This window comes from Phoxinus phoxinus (genome assembly GCF_949152265.1).
Source record: "Phoxinus phoxinus genome assembly, chromosome: 20".
NCBI classification, from domain to species: Eukaryota; Metazoa; Chordata; class Actinopteri; order Cypriniformes; family Leuciscidae; genus Phoxinus; species Phoxinus phoxinus.
Window position 1 is genome coordinate 1723207 of NC_136895.1, and position 16564 is coordinate 1739770.

Below are 16564 nucleotides of genomic sequence, written 5' to 3' on the forward strand. Positions count from 1 at the left end.
GGACACTTGTCTCTTTGCTTTTAAGGAGCACCCTTGGATCAAGGACAGACAGGCCTCTAACAAGCGGATATTTAAGTGGTGACTTTTCAAACAGTTTGGACACCATCTTCAGTAAAAACAGCTTGCAGTTCTGTCTGAACTCCAGGATCAGCTTCTCAGAGGAGTTTTGTTTCATGTTCTCTAGGGCTCGCTCTGTGACAAATCCGATTCTCAGTTTGGTGACATCTATGTGGTTGACTGAGTTAGCATAGTCAACTTGGAGAAGCTTTACAGGGGTAGTTGCATCCTTCATGACACTGGGCTTGACAAACTTCTCCATTAGACTCCTCAGTATATTTGTGAGATCACCGCACATAAACGGCAGCATGGGTTTGTCCGTCTGGTATAACTTTAAAAATGGTGTGATTTCCCTAGCTACCATTAGAAAGAAGTTCAGCTTTGCTGGGAAGAGGGCATCTTGCACAACCATCTCAGCCGTCTTGAAAGACTTTGTAAGTGGTTCGGTTACAGTTTTCATTTTAGCAGCACTGACGTACATTTTCAGAGAGGGCCAAATCTGAAGGGCACGCTCAGCCACCTCCACATTTTCCAGCCACCGATGACTACAGAAGTCAAGAGGGAAGGATGTGCAACCAGTGACTTCTGTGTAGTCCTCCCTGCGAGCTGGAACATCCTTGAATAGCCATTTAAGGCTTGACAGAGCATTTCCCAGCTCCCAGTCTGTGGATGCACACCCTGCTCTGTAGGAGTTGTGTAGTATATGTAATCCACAAGTTCCAACATTTAACATTTTCTTGCCTGTTTGTTTCTCAATGTTCTGCTGGGCCAGTGAGAAGAGCTTCAAATTAACATTTGGGCCATCCATCGCCAGCTGAATCAGGTTCAGGAAGCTTATATCCGAACACACTTGTTCAACCTTCTCATGCATTTGTTCTGCAGTGTGATGACCCATGAAAAATGATGTCAGGTACCTTGAGTGTACTTGGTTACCATCCCAAAATCGTATGTGCATGTCAAGCTGGCTTTTCTTAATTTCCCTATTTAGACTTTCATCAAACAGAAGTACATATTCAGACTCTTTCTTGGCTTTGGCCTTCATTAGTGAAGAGAAATGAGGAGCAATCCCAAATGTGGTGAGGTATGCTGCTTTTCTCTCCCCACAAGTAAATTGCTTTGCAATATCACTGTCAGGAAACATGGTTCTGAAAATGTCTGCTGCATTCTCACATGATTTGTAGGAATAGTGGCTGGTTACAACTTTTGTTGCCCAGCAGATTTCTGCTTGAAGTGTTGGATTAGAGCTGATAAATGGTTTTATGGTGCTTGTGGTCTTACTGGTTGCCTGATGTGGATTAGAAGATTGGACTGAAGGAGTGGATGTGGATGGTAGAGGGACTACTCCACCAGCTGCTTCCGCTGCACTGTCCCTGCTGGTTGTATTGATGGATGTAGTTGTGCTTATCTGCCCAAAAAAATCACTTACTACTGGACCTGTATTCAGATGACTTCGCATCAGGTCTTGATGCTTTTTTCCTATATAACAACAAAAATAGGAGGGAAATGTTATTTTTTTAATTAATTATGTTTATTCTCAATAAAAAATTCTGTAAAATTCTGAAAATGACAGTTGTCAGTTAACTATGTTGCTGTATAAATGCTGAATTATCACCTTTAAAAATGTTTATTCTCTTAATGGTTCATAACATACAGTAAGACCGCTATAGAGAGTAGCACTGAATGGGAGGATTTGAGCCAAATGGGAGGGTTGGTGACATGTGACATTTAATTTGACAACATTTTAAGGATGTGTAGTGCAAATATCTTTATATTATATAATTATACTTCCATTTTAGTTAACTTTCTTTCCAGTGCAAAACAATAGTACATAAAAAAAACAGCTAATAAAGAAAATATTAAATATATATTTTATATATATTACCTGTTTTTTTTATGTATTATTGTTTTGCACTGGAAAGGAAATATTGCACTCAAATAATGCATTCAAGCAATACAACACCTGTATATATGCACAAGGAAAATGGCTAATGTAGTTTTTCACCACAAATTCTGCTGTTAAACACAATTACGTTGAAATGATGCAGGTTGAAGGGTTCAAGAGAAGCAAATATTATATATATATGCACAAGGAAAATCTCACAGAAACAAATAAACCTCCAGACTAAGCACATTGTGCAGCTATTTCCCATTCAATTCTATATTTTTGTGCTCTTTTTCGCCGGCTGCTTGGAAGTAACGTTAGTCATTTTTACATTTCCCGCTGTTGTCACTTGTCATCATCGTTGCTACGATACATGACTCACAATGACTGAAACGACCAATTAAAAGGGCATTCTCTGATGTTGTTCCAAGATGTTAAAAACGCGACGCTGATCATAGACAAACGGGGAGAAATTAGTAACGTTATCTACCGCAAGCCTACAAATGTCTTCATTCATAGTCTGACATATATTAGAAGCTATGTGTGTGTCTGTCACGGATTTGCACTGAAATTGATTCTCAAAAATACGGAACAAAGCGCGTTCCGTATCGGTTCAATACGGAACAAGACTTTGATGTGTCAAATACGGGACGATTCCGTATTACACGGAACGGTTGGCAACCCTACATAAGGCATGCAATACTAACATTACATCACACCAAGTACTCTGTCACAAAATGCGAATTCCTAGCTAAGTTAGCAGTTACTAGCGTAAATAAATAGGCGCTAACCTGTACAGTAGGCTACTTCAGTTAACCTAATTGAAAAGTTTATGACTTACCTTTCATGTGACTCGAGAGAGCAGACTCGCCCATTGTGAAAAGCTGCACGTCTTTTTTGCAGACTTTACACGAGGCAACTCGTGGGGTTTGTCCTCGTTTAATCCACAATTTGAATTTAGCATCTTCCAGCCAACGTTCATTGAAACGGCAACCTCCCGGCATGTTGAAGTAGTGGTTTCATGGGGGTGGATGGCGGAGTAACACGTGAAAATAGGCCGGCAGATCACAGTCACACATGCACAAGCGGGCACCGCAGGTTTCATTCTAACATTTTATTTCTCCATTTAATAAACGAACAATTCAGTCACATAGGTATTTGTTGTGGGAAAAAATTACAATTACAATTTCAAGCATTTTCAAGCACTTTATCCAAAATTTAAGCACTTTTCAAACCTTGAAAACACAACATCAAAATTCAAGCATTTTCAAGGATTTCAAGCACCCGTACGAACCCTGTACTACTGACATTTAGCAGCAATAATCCATGCTACATCTTCCTGTGTGATTTCTTGCTTGTATTGTTCTAAGTTGCCTTGGATAAAAGGATCTGCTAAATGACAGTAGTAGTAGTAGTATATTGTTTCTGTCAAATATGGTAACATAATTCATGAAACAAATCTTTTCATGATTCAAAACAATATCATTTTAAGTTTCAACCTTGAAAATCTCTCATTCTTGACATTGATTGGGAGGTTGAGCATCCAACAATCACACCAGATGCTCAGGAATATTCTACGCCATGATCCCTCCCTGGTGTTTGATTTGAGGCTTCAGACATCAGAAGGGGCTCCACCAGTCCCACCATCCACAGCTGCTGCTCCCTCCTGGTGTGTGTGTGCAAGGTGTCGGGAAATGCCCACAGACCTTGAAAGGAAATGTTGTCGTTTCCGACCTGAAGAGTGCATTTCCTCCATGCCCCACATGGAAATCTTCATCCTCATGGAGGGTCATCTGCGGATGGCTCGGAGGCTGTGGAATGACATCAGGGCAGTAGAAGATGCACAGTCCCCAGGGGAGAGCAATAGGCAATTCCGCCATGCAGCCTACAGGCAGTGGGTTGTGTGGCAGTATGGGTCACTGGGGAGTGGACGGCGTGTGGTGGTACCCAGCTGCTGTGTTTGGGCCATCAGGGACAGATTTCCAGATCCAAATGGACATTATGTTGGATTCATCCCAAGCAGGGTTTGACACAGCTAACTGTCCTGTGTTAAATTTCAATAGGACCGAATATTAATTTTACATTTTTTTTTTAATGCAAGTTACTTGCCGTTATTTGTCATATTTACATTTTCAATAAAGAATGAAAATTATGTATTGAGTTCTCTTCTTTTTAGAACATAGGAAAATCATGATCTTGACAGTTATTTTACATGACTTTATTGTAATAAAATAATGGCATTGTGCGTGAAGGGATTGCATTGCAGGATGTTGCTGTCATCACAGCCTACTTTGGAAGGGGCTGACCTATGAAATAAAACATAAAATATATATATTTTTTAAATTACAGTTTTTGATAGAGTGCAGTAGTCAAGTCAAGTTACCTTTATTTATATAGCGCTTTTTACAATACAGATTGTATCAAAGCAGCTTCACAGTGATAACATGAAAATAATACAAAAAAACTATTTCATCATCGTCCACCTTTAAGGCAGATCTATAATATTGTTGAATATTAAATGTCCCCAACTAAGCAAGCCAGAAGGTAAGGCAACAGCGGCACGGAACCAAAACTCCATCAGGTGACAGAATGGAGAAAAAAACCTTGGGAGAACCCAGGCTCAGTCGGGGGCCAGTTCTCCTCTGGCCAATGAGTGAACAGTGTATGATTATGATTCAGGAGCATTACAGGTCAGAAGTCAGAATGAATCAGAGTGTTTGTCCAGTTCCGGTTGGTTGAAGTCGGAGTGGAGAGGAGGAGAGACTGGTTGACACTTCAGGTCAGCGGCGTCGTCGTGTCCTGGCGCTGGTCCTTCATCAGATCTGGATACGGCCTGGTTCCAGTGGACAGCGGTAAACCTCGGGATAGACAGAGAGACTATTAGCGTAGACGCCATCCTTCTTATGATGTACCAAGTACATCAGGATTTACGGGAAGTGTTCCCGGTCCCGGCTGTTCTAAACTATGCAGCCTAACATTGAATTATAGAAGTCTATAATGTGTTGTGTATGCTAGGCCGAAGAGATGTGTTTTTAGTCTAGATTTGAACTGACAGAGTGTGTCTGCTTCACGGACAATGTTAGGAAGACTGTTCCAAAGTTTTGGTGCCAAGTAGGAAAAGGATCTACCGCCAGCAGTCGATTTTGATATTCTAGGTATTATTAACTGGCCGGAATTTTGAGATCGCAGTAGACGTGAAGGACTATAATGCGTTAAGAGCTCGCTCAAGTACTGCGGAGCTAAACCATTTAGTGCTTTGTAAGTGATCAGCAATATTTGAAAATTTATACAATGTTTAATAGGCAGCCAATGCAGTGTTGACAGAACAGGGCTAATATGGTCATACTTCCTAGTTCTGGTAAGAACTCGAGCTGCTGCGTTTTGGACCAGCTGTAGTTTGTTTATTAAGCGTGCAGGGCAACCACCCAGTAGAGCATTACAATAATCTAGCCTTGAGGTCATAAACGCATGAACTAATTGTTCTGCATTATTCATTGAGAGCATATGACGTAGTTTAGATATATTTTTAAGATGGAAGAAAGCGGTTTTACAGATACTAGACACATGACTTTCAAATGAAAGATTGGTATCAAAGAGCACACCCAGGTTCCTAACCGACGACGAAGACTTAACAGAGCAGCCATCAAGTGTTAGACAGTATTCTAGGTTATTACGTGTGGAAGTTTTTTGTCCAATAATTAGAATCTCAGTTTTTTTCTGAATTTAGTAGTAGGAAATTACTAGTCATCCAATGTTTTATATCAGCTATGCATTCCGTTAATTTTGTGAATTGGTAGGTTTCGTTAGGTTTTGAAGAAATATACAGCTGAGTATCGTCGGCATAACAGTGAAAGCTAATTCCATGTTTCCTAATGATATCTCCTAATGGTAGCATATACAGAGTGAACAGCAGCGGTCCTAGTACTGAGCCTTGTGGTACGCCATACTGAACTTGTGATTGATAAGACATCTCTTCATTTACTGCTACAAACTGATAACGGTCAGATAAGTATGATTTAAACCATGCTAGTGCAATTCCACTAATGCCAACATAATGTTCGAGTCTATTTAAAAGGATTTTGTGGTCAATGGTGTCAAATGCAGCACTAAGATCAAGTAATACTAATAGAGAGATACAACCACGATCGGATGATAAGAGCAAATCATTTGTGACTCTAACGAGAGCTGTCTCGGTACTATGGTACGGTCTAAATCCGGACTGAAAATCCTCGCAGATATCATTTCTTTCAAGAAAGAACACAGTTGTGAGGATACTGCTTTTTCTAATATCTTTGACAGAAATGGCAGATTAGAGATCGGCCTGTAATTGACTAGTTTTGTAGGATCAAGTTGCTGTTTTTTAACAAGCGGTTTAATCATAGCTAGCTTAAAGGTTTTTGGTACGTATCCTAGAGACAAAGATGAATTAATGATATTAAGAAGAGGATCTATGACATCTGGAAGCATCTCTTTCAGCAGCTTAGTCGGTATAGGGTCTAACATGCACGTTGTCGATTTAGATGATTTTACGAGTTTGCAAAATTCTTCCTCTCCTATAGCAACGAATGAATAGTAACATATTCAAATATAACTTACTAAGCCCTCTGCTGACTAGTGTCAAGTAGTTCCCCGGTAGAAGGAGCAGGAATCCCAGACAAGACACCATACTGACGGGGGTCATCTGGTCTCTTCTTAGACTTCCTTGGCACAGCGCTGCTTGACTGCTTCTTTTCAATGATGGTGCTTTGAAGGTCCCTGATGTATGCATAGTCCTTGTCCTCCTTGATGACGTAGAGGCTCCACTTCCGTGATTTTTTTGTTGAAAACTTTGCTGTACCTGCAAAACAAAAGAATGATAGACGCTTACAAAAATACATAGTGTTGTTGTTGATATAGGTTATGTATGTTATCAAGAACTAGGTATGAAAATAAAAATGTTATAGAAGTTTGTATATCACATTCTGTAAAGAGCCATCCGGTTTTCTCTTAGGGGGTCGGTTGATGTGGCTATTGTAATCTATAGCAGCAAGCATAGCTCTAGCTGCATACACAGGGGGTGTGAAACTGAACCGCTTGCTGGCATACATCAACATGTAATTGTGAAAGGACTCGAGTTCAGCAGTGGACCTAAAAGCGCATTGGGAAGAAATGTAAATGGTTTGTGATGTCAGTAATAATTTTAAATTTGAGATGTCAGTAATAATTTTAAATTGGAGATATTTCTGAAAGCAAGCATATTCCACAAAGGCAAACCCAATTTACCTGAAGTTCAGGAATTTGTGCACATTCTTGAGCCAGCGAGCATCGAGGACTAATTCAGTTAGTCGTGAGTGTGACTCTGATCCCTTTTTTAGCCACGCCTTGTCCCTGTCCTCTGGCAATTGACCATGCTGGCTGGCACCTAGAGCCCACTCGTGCTCTCCAGTTACATGGTGCAGTACACCTGACCATAGTTCCTATGAACAGATGTAACATTGTTAAATAGATTATCCATACAAATTGAAACCAATTTTTTTATTTTTTTATTTATTAGCACAAAAAAAAACAAAAAAAACAAATAGATGTAAAAAACAGTACATATGGATTGTGCAGGAGAGGTAAGAAACCCCCAAGGGCTTATAATAAAACCTCCCCTCTGGTTTATTCAGTTAATACCACACCAAAGTATTATAATAAATAACAGCAATCATCACAATAATGGCAGACAATTCTAGACACCACACAATACAAAAGTTTAACAATCACACAGGTGTCTTTTCATTCTTGACTTAAATACTGATAATGATGAGCTGGTTTTAATAAAATAGGGAATAGTATTCCAAAGTGACCAAAGTAAATTTAACTTTATACTTCATGCTTCACAGCTTATATGAATACTTACAAAGAACTCATATGTCTCAGCTGATTTACAACAGTGCCAGAAGTGATTGCAAATGTCTTTTGTCTAGTTCATGAGCTCTTTACAGCCTCTTTGTTGTCCTGCCTGTAAAAAACAAAAAAACATACCATGGTGAAAACTTGACAACTGTGTTTCATGTTCAGCTCCATTTCATGTTTGACCTTCAAAAAATTGGTATTTAGAAGATGAGCTTACTGATTGAATTTTTTTGGCCAGCGACTTGGCCACATATCCAAAGTGTGTCGGATTCCACTATCTTTGTATGTTCCAGTGCCTGTATTGGTGAAAAGCATAATAGAGATAACAAGTTTAGGTTAGTGTATATCAATACACAATCAAACCTGTTTTTGTTTTTTTTGTTTTGCTTGGTATGAACACATGCCGCTTGATAAAACTAAAAAAGGGAAAAAAGGGTAGAACTGTGTGACAACATGAACAATGAAAACATACTTGACATTACAGTACCAGTAAAAATTTGGAAACATTATAACACAGATTTGAGTGAAATAGTGACATAAAATGGAAAAAATATTCTTTTTCAACTATTACGCTTACTAAAAAGTGCTGATATTTGCATGTGGGCGTCTGTGCAAAACTCCACAACGTTCCTTTCGAAGGGTTTCCACTGTTCGGATAAATCCCTCTTTCTCCATGGCCACTGAATTTCTAATTCAGCGCCTGGTACAGACTGCTATGAAGGTGATGGGGAGGACTGAAAAGCTCTCCCTTCAGTCCATCTATGAGCAGTCTGCACTTAGGCAGGCGCAGAGAATTTTGTCAGACCCGTCCCACATTCTCCGAACAGAATATGAGCTCCTGCCTTCTGGTAGAAGGTACAGAATACCTAAAACTAGATTGAATCGGTATAAATACTCCTTCGTACCAGTTTCCACCGAAATTTTAAATCTAAATCTAAATTAGAAGTTGTGTGATGATTTGTATGAGATAGGCCTGAGGTATGTGCAATAACGCTGTGTGCTGTATTTTATCATTTTTAGCTATTATATTTGTGTATGTGTAGTTGTGTATTTATTCTATTTCTATGTGTATTTATTGTCTGTAACGGCAGCGATGGCACTTAGCACTTTTGAGTCCACAACAAATTTTCCCCAGGGGACAATAAAAGTATATTCTATTCTATTCTAATGGTCTGCCTCTTGTCAATGTTCACCATGCTGATTATTTGCTTACTACTGTTGTCCATGGCTGTATATGTGCAGTATTGTGCACTAAACCCAGGACTGTCCATTCTTGCATCGCCTACAAACAGGGAAGATAAACCAAACAAATGCATATACTTTATTGTAAAAAAAGGGCAATCAATCTTTGAGATTTTTTTCACTTTTAAGCACATGCCATCCAGCTGAAAGAGGATGACCGATGACATCATTCCGGGCAAATTTGAGATACTTTAAGCTGCTAAGCTGGTCAATGTGCACAGTAAGAGTATTTACATTTTTGTCAACACATATGTTTGTGTTATTGAAGATGTGGGAAATTTGGTGTGCGTGCACGCCCCATTGTATAAATGCACTTTTTTTTAAAGAAACTCACCCAAAACTACAACAGGTCCCTTTGACTGCACTTGGGCGATGACTTCATTTCTCTTCTCTGTCCAAAACTCTTCTACTGTGTCTACACAGTAAGCATCTTGGATGCGATAGAAGCTGGACCTGTCCACCATCCCCAACTTCATGAAGTCAAATAACAGGGAGATCTTCCGGTAATTGTTTCCGGAAAGAAGGATGTTTATAGCGAGCATGTAGTCACCAGCCAGCATCCGTGTTTAAACTGTGGCTGTGACACCCATTTCCACACAAGGTGCCCGTGAGGACATACCTGCAAAAAATTATTAGAGAATCAGCAACCTGGATTATATACCATCCCACACTTGTATCAGTCAAGTTTCTATTACAAATATATATTTTGGCATTGATAACAAGTCAGACACACCCACACTATATTGTAAAATGGAAGACAAATAAATCAACAATATAATCATATTCACCCAATCCATTACAGCCGCCGTTCCTCTGGACCTGATATTTACTTGAAAGGGACCCGGTGCCTTACACTCCTGTTTATTGTGACTGTCTTTATGTGGACATACATTGACAGCCAGATGCATGTTTTGCATGAGTTGTTGAAGACTATTGTGGTACACAATGCTTCCTGCATTTTCCAGTAAATCTTCTACTGCAACGACTCTCAAAGAATCGTTGGGCATGTCTGTCTGTGCATCAGAGTCCTTGTTTAGTTCGTCATGCACAGTTTCTTCCATGGAAACGACTTGTACTGAGTCCAGCGATAATTTGGACTTTAGAGCACCGCCCGTCCTGCCAGAACAACACCACAGGTTACAGATTTGGAATCTATCTAAACAGCTATTGAAGTGTATAGTAATTTGTAATATGTACTTGACACGAATGGTTCCTGTAGTCTGGATCCACATCTTCATCCTCAATATCATCAACATCCTCAGAATCTTCATCATCTGATGATGAAACCGACTCAAAGTCCATGTCTGGAGTCATCATCACTGTCCCATTCAATCCTACATAAAAACAGAATTGTTGACATCATACATGTCTGTTATCAAACAGAATTTACAGGGATACAAACTTTTATTTATTTTTTAAGGAAAAAAGAAAAAAACTTACATGGAATTATTAATGTTATTGAATTCCTTCTCATCTATATCACCAGATGGACCTGGGGTTACAACACTAGAAGAGATGAAAAATAAATGGACGTGGTTTGCACGGAGATGTATCCACGAACACCCATGTGTCTTTGATTTGGTAAAAGTATCTTCAACACAATAAGCTATCACAAAAGATTTGTGTATGCATACCTCTCAACCGTCTGAATGTCTGATGTGCCATGGAGATTGATGACAGCCAGATCATGAATATCTTCATCTGAGAATTCACCACCACTAAAATAGGAAAAAAAACATAAATTGAAATATGCCTTGGGATTGTAATGTGAGATCTCACATCCTTGTCTTCTTTTGACTGTTTAAAATGTCTTAAACATGTGCAAACCTACTGTTGGAGACATGGACATATATTGAAGCTATAGACAGGTCGAAATTCGCACTTACCGGTCAGTATCTGATTAAAAAATGGTTGAAGCTGCTGGAGCTAGTGGGGCTTTGAATCCCGTCTTCATTGGAGTAGATGAAACTGGTCCTCTCTCATAGCTGAAAGCAGTGAACACATAAAGCCTTGAAGTAATTAACACTTACAATTATGACTGATTGACGTAATTTACTTTCACAACATTGCTTAGTCGCTTCAATCTAATGACCTCGCTAATGACACATATGTAAAATTGCCTTTCGACACTTGAACTTAGTTGCTTCATCAACAATTCAATGTCACGTTTGAGTTCACGCCAACGCAAGATTAGCAACACATGAAATGTTCTAAACTCCCCACCACCATTAGTATAATACTACTAGTATTGCTAAGGTTTTGAGTAATTGTTATAGCAGCACACAGCGCATCTTGTTCAAATTCCGATCGGCTCGAACAGAAACCCGCTAGGCCTACTGAAATATATTCAAGCACTTCAAGAAATATAATTACTTTGACCCGTGACAGGCGATGCTAAACGGCTAACATTCCAATGCCGACCGGCAGCATGAGCATGTTGTCAGACTGATAAAAAGCTATTTATGTAACACGTCACACAATAAAAGTATAAATAAATGTTTACCTGCACAACAAAAAGTCAGCCGTGTCAGCGTCGGTTTTCAGTCCCAGATCTCCCTGAAGCTTCCTCCAACGGTCAATGGTGGACGCTATATTTATCCTACTTAGACTCCGGCGTTCTTCACATTTTTTTTTTCTTTGCTCTTTCCTCTACAGACTTTCTCATTTGTCCAAACTTTACAGTAGGGGCAAGCAGAGGCCGCTTGCTGCTGTCGTTTATTTTTTTTATCCATTGCTGATCTGATGCTACTTAGCTAGCTACCATAGATTGTCAGCTGCTTGCCCGCGCAATTTCATGTCGCAGGAGGGGGGCGGGGTCGGGTGCGGTGGGGTGGAGACGCGAGCGCCAGGCGGAGTATCAAGTGGAGCTGGTGATTGGATGAGAGCAGTTGACCAATGTAAGTTGTCTGGCCGGTCAACTTCTCTGCAGCTGTACACCCAATAGAGTGAATGGATTTGTTTCATTCTTTTTTCTCTTCATATTGTTAGGATTGTACTGTAGAACCATAACCAGCATCTAAACGAGGTTATTAATTATGAACAATCTTTGAAATCGTAGACCATAGCTTTAAACAGCAAATACAGCACTATTTCACATATAGTTCAAATCACCATTGTATATACGTATACATTAGTCAGATATTCACATACTCCTCAGGTTCATATTTATATTTATCCTAAACACCCATCGATTTGGCCTTATTTCTTCTGTAAATAGTCGCTGCTTAAATCTTCCTTTCGATCAAGGACATCTACGTACAGAACTTCTGTTCAATATATTCAAAGTTTTTTTATGGTTTCTTCAAGTTTTTATCTCTTGTCAATCAAACTTCAATACAGCTAATGCTCTTGCATGGCTTCTCACATTGCTTCTCATATCACTTTTCCTTTCCAACGATTTTTTAGGGCGGGAATAAACTCGCGCTTCATTATCGCATCTAATTGAGATCTACTCAACTACTCTGACTAGTTTCAACTTTAATAAAATACAATTAATTATTGTATTGATTTCACTTATTATTAATACTATATTGAATAATATAGATTATTATTTTTTTTTCGACATATAATAATATTTATTTTTCGAAAAGATTCTATTTTAACCCCTTTGTGACCTGGGTTACATTTTACATTTATTAATTCATGCCATGCATGGGAATAACACCATGACTAGCTAAAAATCACACATTTAATATATTATCGACTTTATGGAGAAAGTTAAAGGACAAGTTCGGTATTTTACACTTAAAGCCCTGTTTACAGATCGTATCTGATGAAATAGAACGGTTAAGATTAAAATTTGGACACATGCTCCTGTCCCGAGAATTTTAGTTTTATTTAGCGTTTGTGGACCTATTTTGCCAAACGCGTCACACCCAGATTCTTCCGTTGAGAGCTTGAATAATAGACACCAGTTGGTGGCGATAATGCACCTTTGCCGATTGCAAGCAAACCGCTGGCATTTCATTTAATACACAGAAGAAGCAGAAGAAGAAGCGGCGGAGGAATATCGTACCTCACACAGCACATTCAATACAAGTCAATGGAGGTGGACAAAAACTACGATAAAACCTGTTGGAATGCATCTTTTTCAGCGATTTTTTTTTGGGCCCGTATCAGTGAACACCCCTGACCACTCGGTGAGTTTCACGTCTTTGTAAACGAAAGTTGAATGTGTTTTAGGAAGGAATCTTCCAGTGGCCATAGACAACCATTGTGGGGGTGTGGGGGGGAAGCGAAATAAACCCAAAATTCTCGGGACTGGAACATGTGTCCAAATTTTAATCTTAACCGTTCTATTTCATCAGATACGATCTGTAAATAGGGCTTTAAGTGTAAAATACCGAACTTGTCCTTTAATATGGCTACCATGTTATCAGTTTACTACCACAGATTCGTCCAGTAGATATAATGCAATCAGAGATGGGCATAAATACATGGAAATTTATTTAAAATACAAATACAAAATACTGTGTGGAAAAATTTATTGAAATACAAAATTTTGTATTTTGAAAATACATGTGAAATTGAAGATTCAGTGCAGGTATCCCTATTAGGCTGAAATCTATCTGGGCCTATTCTGAATGCCAAAAAGCATTTAGATGTGTGCAACTGCTTAGAAACTTTCGTTTTAATTGTATATACCTCTTCCCTTCCCCTGCCCTGTAGGAAATAAAAAACTACAAAACAAAACAAATGTTTAACTTTTATTATGTTTTATCACCATCATAAAAGCCAATGTGACAGACTGGCGTTCCAATGTGTCATTATGAACCCTGTGTGCTGTGACTCCTATGACCTAGACACACTAGTGGACCATATGTCAGCCGTGGTGCTTGATGTTTGGTAGTTTTCAACAAGTCTTTTACACTACTAACTTTTGATTCTAAGTCACAATCAATTCTTCTGCACAGTGTTCTCCTTGACATCACAGATGAGTGTGGGCTAAGTCCTTGAATCAATTCGATAAATTCCTTCTGCTCAACTGTTGAGAGTGAATGCATACCTTGAACAACATAGGAAACAATCAGCTCATCTAATCTTTTTTGTGACACCACTGAGGACCCTGCAAACAACTTGCTCTGCTTGTATTTGGTGTTGGCTGCAGTTTTTTTCCTTCGCTGCTGAGCTGTGAAATCCTGCTTGTGTTGTTCATAGTCCTGAAGTGCTTCAAGGTGTATCCTCTTTAAATTAACTTTGAAATTTGTCGTCGCAGCTAAAGAGCCAGATATATGATGTTTTTCTTTTTTGTGCACAATTTACATTCGGCTTGAACTTGGCCCAGTTCTGTTTGTTTCACAACCTTAAAGTATCTGCCATCCATTATTGCCGACCTAACCTGCCCAGTTGAACTAGTTGATGGAATTTCTGGTGAATCATCATCATCCTGTTCTGCCAGGTCAACACTGTAAAATGGATGGGATACTGTTTATTAACCCTCTGGGGACCAAGGTGTTTTTGGGGTCCTTGAGATGTTTTGACATGACCTGATAGTTGTATTTTTTTCAGTTGCTTATAAACATATTAATGGTAAAGGTAATTACACTCTATTTAGCACGGACATGGCTATCATAATATGTGAGCAACATGTATGTACATGTTTGCATTTTTGAGAGAATATTATTTATGCGTGGTTATTCAAAAAACTCAAACTAAAATTTTCTGATATAAGACCACAAACGACCAACTTCACATATTCCCACAATACTTTTGACTAATGGATATTGTCGGCTAGAGTTTTTACTTCGAAATGATCTGAAAATCATCCGGGCTAATCGTTCACATTAAACAATAGATTGATTTACATTTTGTAAGACACTTTTTGTTTGGAAAGGCAATATGCAGGTGGGCGTGAATGATCCAACAAGGTCATGAATAATGTCCTCATTCACACCTGAAGACCTGCTAATGCTGCATACTAATGAGCCATTCATAGGTGTCACTGAGCCTGAGCCGTCACAAGAAAGAATGCAAAGACAACACACACACACACACACACACACACATATATATATTAGGGATGGCCCGATACCAGTATCGGGTATCGGCCCGATACTGAGCTCATGTACTCGTAAAAACGCCCCGATACCAACAACCGATACCAAGCAGCGTGTGTACAGTGTTTGTGTCCAGACAAAGAAGCACTGACAACAGAAAGTATAATGGGGATAAAAAAGAAGGCTGTCTATGAAGTAAATGTATCATATTAGTGAAATATTAAACAAAATATAGTAACGCCTATATAGCTGTGGTGCGCGAGCTGATAAGAGAAAAACGCACAGTGGATTGAGCGCGACGCGGCACCAAAGCGCGAGCTGGTCGAGCGCATCAGACGTCAGTGGAAAGTTTGTAGTTCAGTCGGATATCAATGGCAAAGAAAGTAAAACGAGCCATGTAGCTTATTATTAACATTAACTGACCAGAGAGAGAGAGAGAGAGAGCGAGAGAGCGCACTTCTGTTGAATGCTCTGGATTGCTGATCGTTCACTCGGCACGTATATTTGGATTAAAACTAAATCGTATATATAAAGTAAAACATGAACTGTTACCTTATTTATGTTTAACGACATTATTACAGGACATTTGCAGGTCAAGAAGTTACATGAACTTCAAACATCCAAAGCGCGTCCCCCGAAAACCATCGCCTCAGACAGCGCGCGAACACTGAGTGGAATTATTTCACTATTGCGCTTGTACGGATGAATTCACACAAAACTATGTAAAAACGCCCGTCTTGGCGAGTATCCTAGTAAACAAAGTATATTATATGTCAAGTGAACGTAGACAGTATAATTCAAATGGGGTCCGTGCGTTCGGTCTTAAAGGGGCAGCAGTTGAATTAATCTGCTACTGTGTTTTAATGTTAACCAGACAAAGGATTAACTCTTGACTAAATAGGCTACCTTTTTTTGTAACTTCACAAATATCCCTCTATATTTAATTTATACAGTAATGAATATGCAGTGCATTAAATATATTTGATGAACAAATTAAGTTAACATTTAATAAACAAATATGATTTGACATTCTTTTGGTTTCTCTACAAATACATTTAAAAATGACAAATGCATGAATTAAATTAATTGAAAATAAAAATACAGGTATCGGTTACCGTATCGGTATCGGCGAGTACCAAAAATGAAAGTATCGGTATCGGACTCGGCCTGGAAAAAGTGGTATCGGGCCATCCCTAATATATATATATACATACACACACACATATATATTACTACAGAATTGGTTCAGAGTTGGAAACATCTTGAAAAAAAGTGTATTTTTCCACAAACTGTGTATGCTTGCAAATTGTATAATATCCAAGGTAAACATTTCTAGTAATTGTGCAGTTAATTCTCATTCGTATTTTCAGAAAGTTTTGGATGTAGGCTATCCTCTCGCCAAATTTGTCACTAATAAAACACAAAAATAATTTAAAGAGAAGGCTTATATTGATCTTTTAAGATTTTGTTTGCACCTTGTAAATTAGGTTTTGATGTGGCAGTACAAACT

At 38.9% G+C, this 16564-nt stretch overlaps 2 protein-coding genes across 4 annotated transcripts in view; one reads left to right on the top strand and one right to left on the bottom strand.

Moving 5' to 3' along the window:
* The window catches only part of LOC306988746 (putative nuclease HARBI1), a gene marked incomplete at its 3' end in the record, with an annotated part of 421992 nt that overhangs the window by 299755 nt on the left and 105673 nt on the right, over nt 1-16564 (top strand). The gene's annotated exons all lie outside the window — the stretch shown is intronic.
* Nucleotides 1-16564, bottom strand: part of LOC306988061 (uncharacterized protein) — a 317180-nt gene that overhangs the window by 9884 nt on the left and 290732 nt on the right. The window contains exons 2-12 of one of the 3 annotated variants that reach the window (XM_079592761.1): nt 10693-10776; nt 10499-10564; nt 10256-10392; nt 9847-10174; nt 9393-9677; nt 9030-9098; nt 8034-8112; nt 7821-7922; nt 7202-7395; nt 6898-7066; nt 6536-6776 (exon numbers count right to left, since the gene is read on the bottom strand). In XM_079592761.1, the coding sequence (XP_079448887.1) occupies nt 7889-7922; nt 8034-8112; nt 9030-9098; nt 9393-9618 (408 nt within the window). In that variant the 5' untranslated portion in view covers nt 9619-9677; nt 9847-10174; nt 10256-10392; nt 10499-10564; nt 10693-10776 and the 3' untranslated portion in view covers nt 6536-6776; nt 6898-7066; nt 7202-7395; nt 7821-7888. Of the gene's footprint in view, nt 1-4216; nt 6777-6897; nt 7067-7201; nt 7396-7820; nt 7923-8033; nt 8113-8393; nt 9099-9392; nt 9678-9846; nt 10175-10255; nt 10393-10498; nt 10565-10692; nt 10777-16564 lie in introns of those variants that run through there. The other 2 variants (XR_013795315.1, XM_079592762.1) reach the window with 2 other exon arrangements.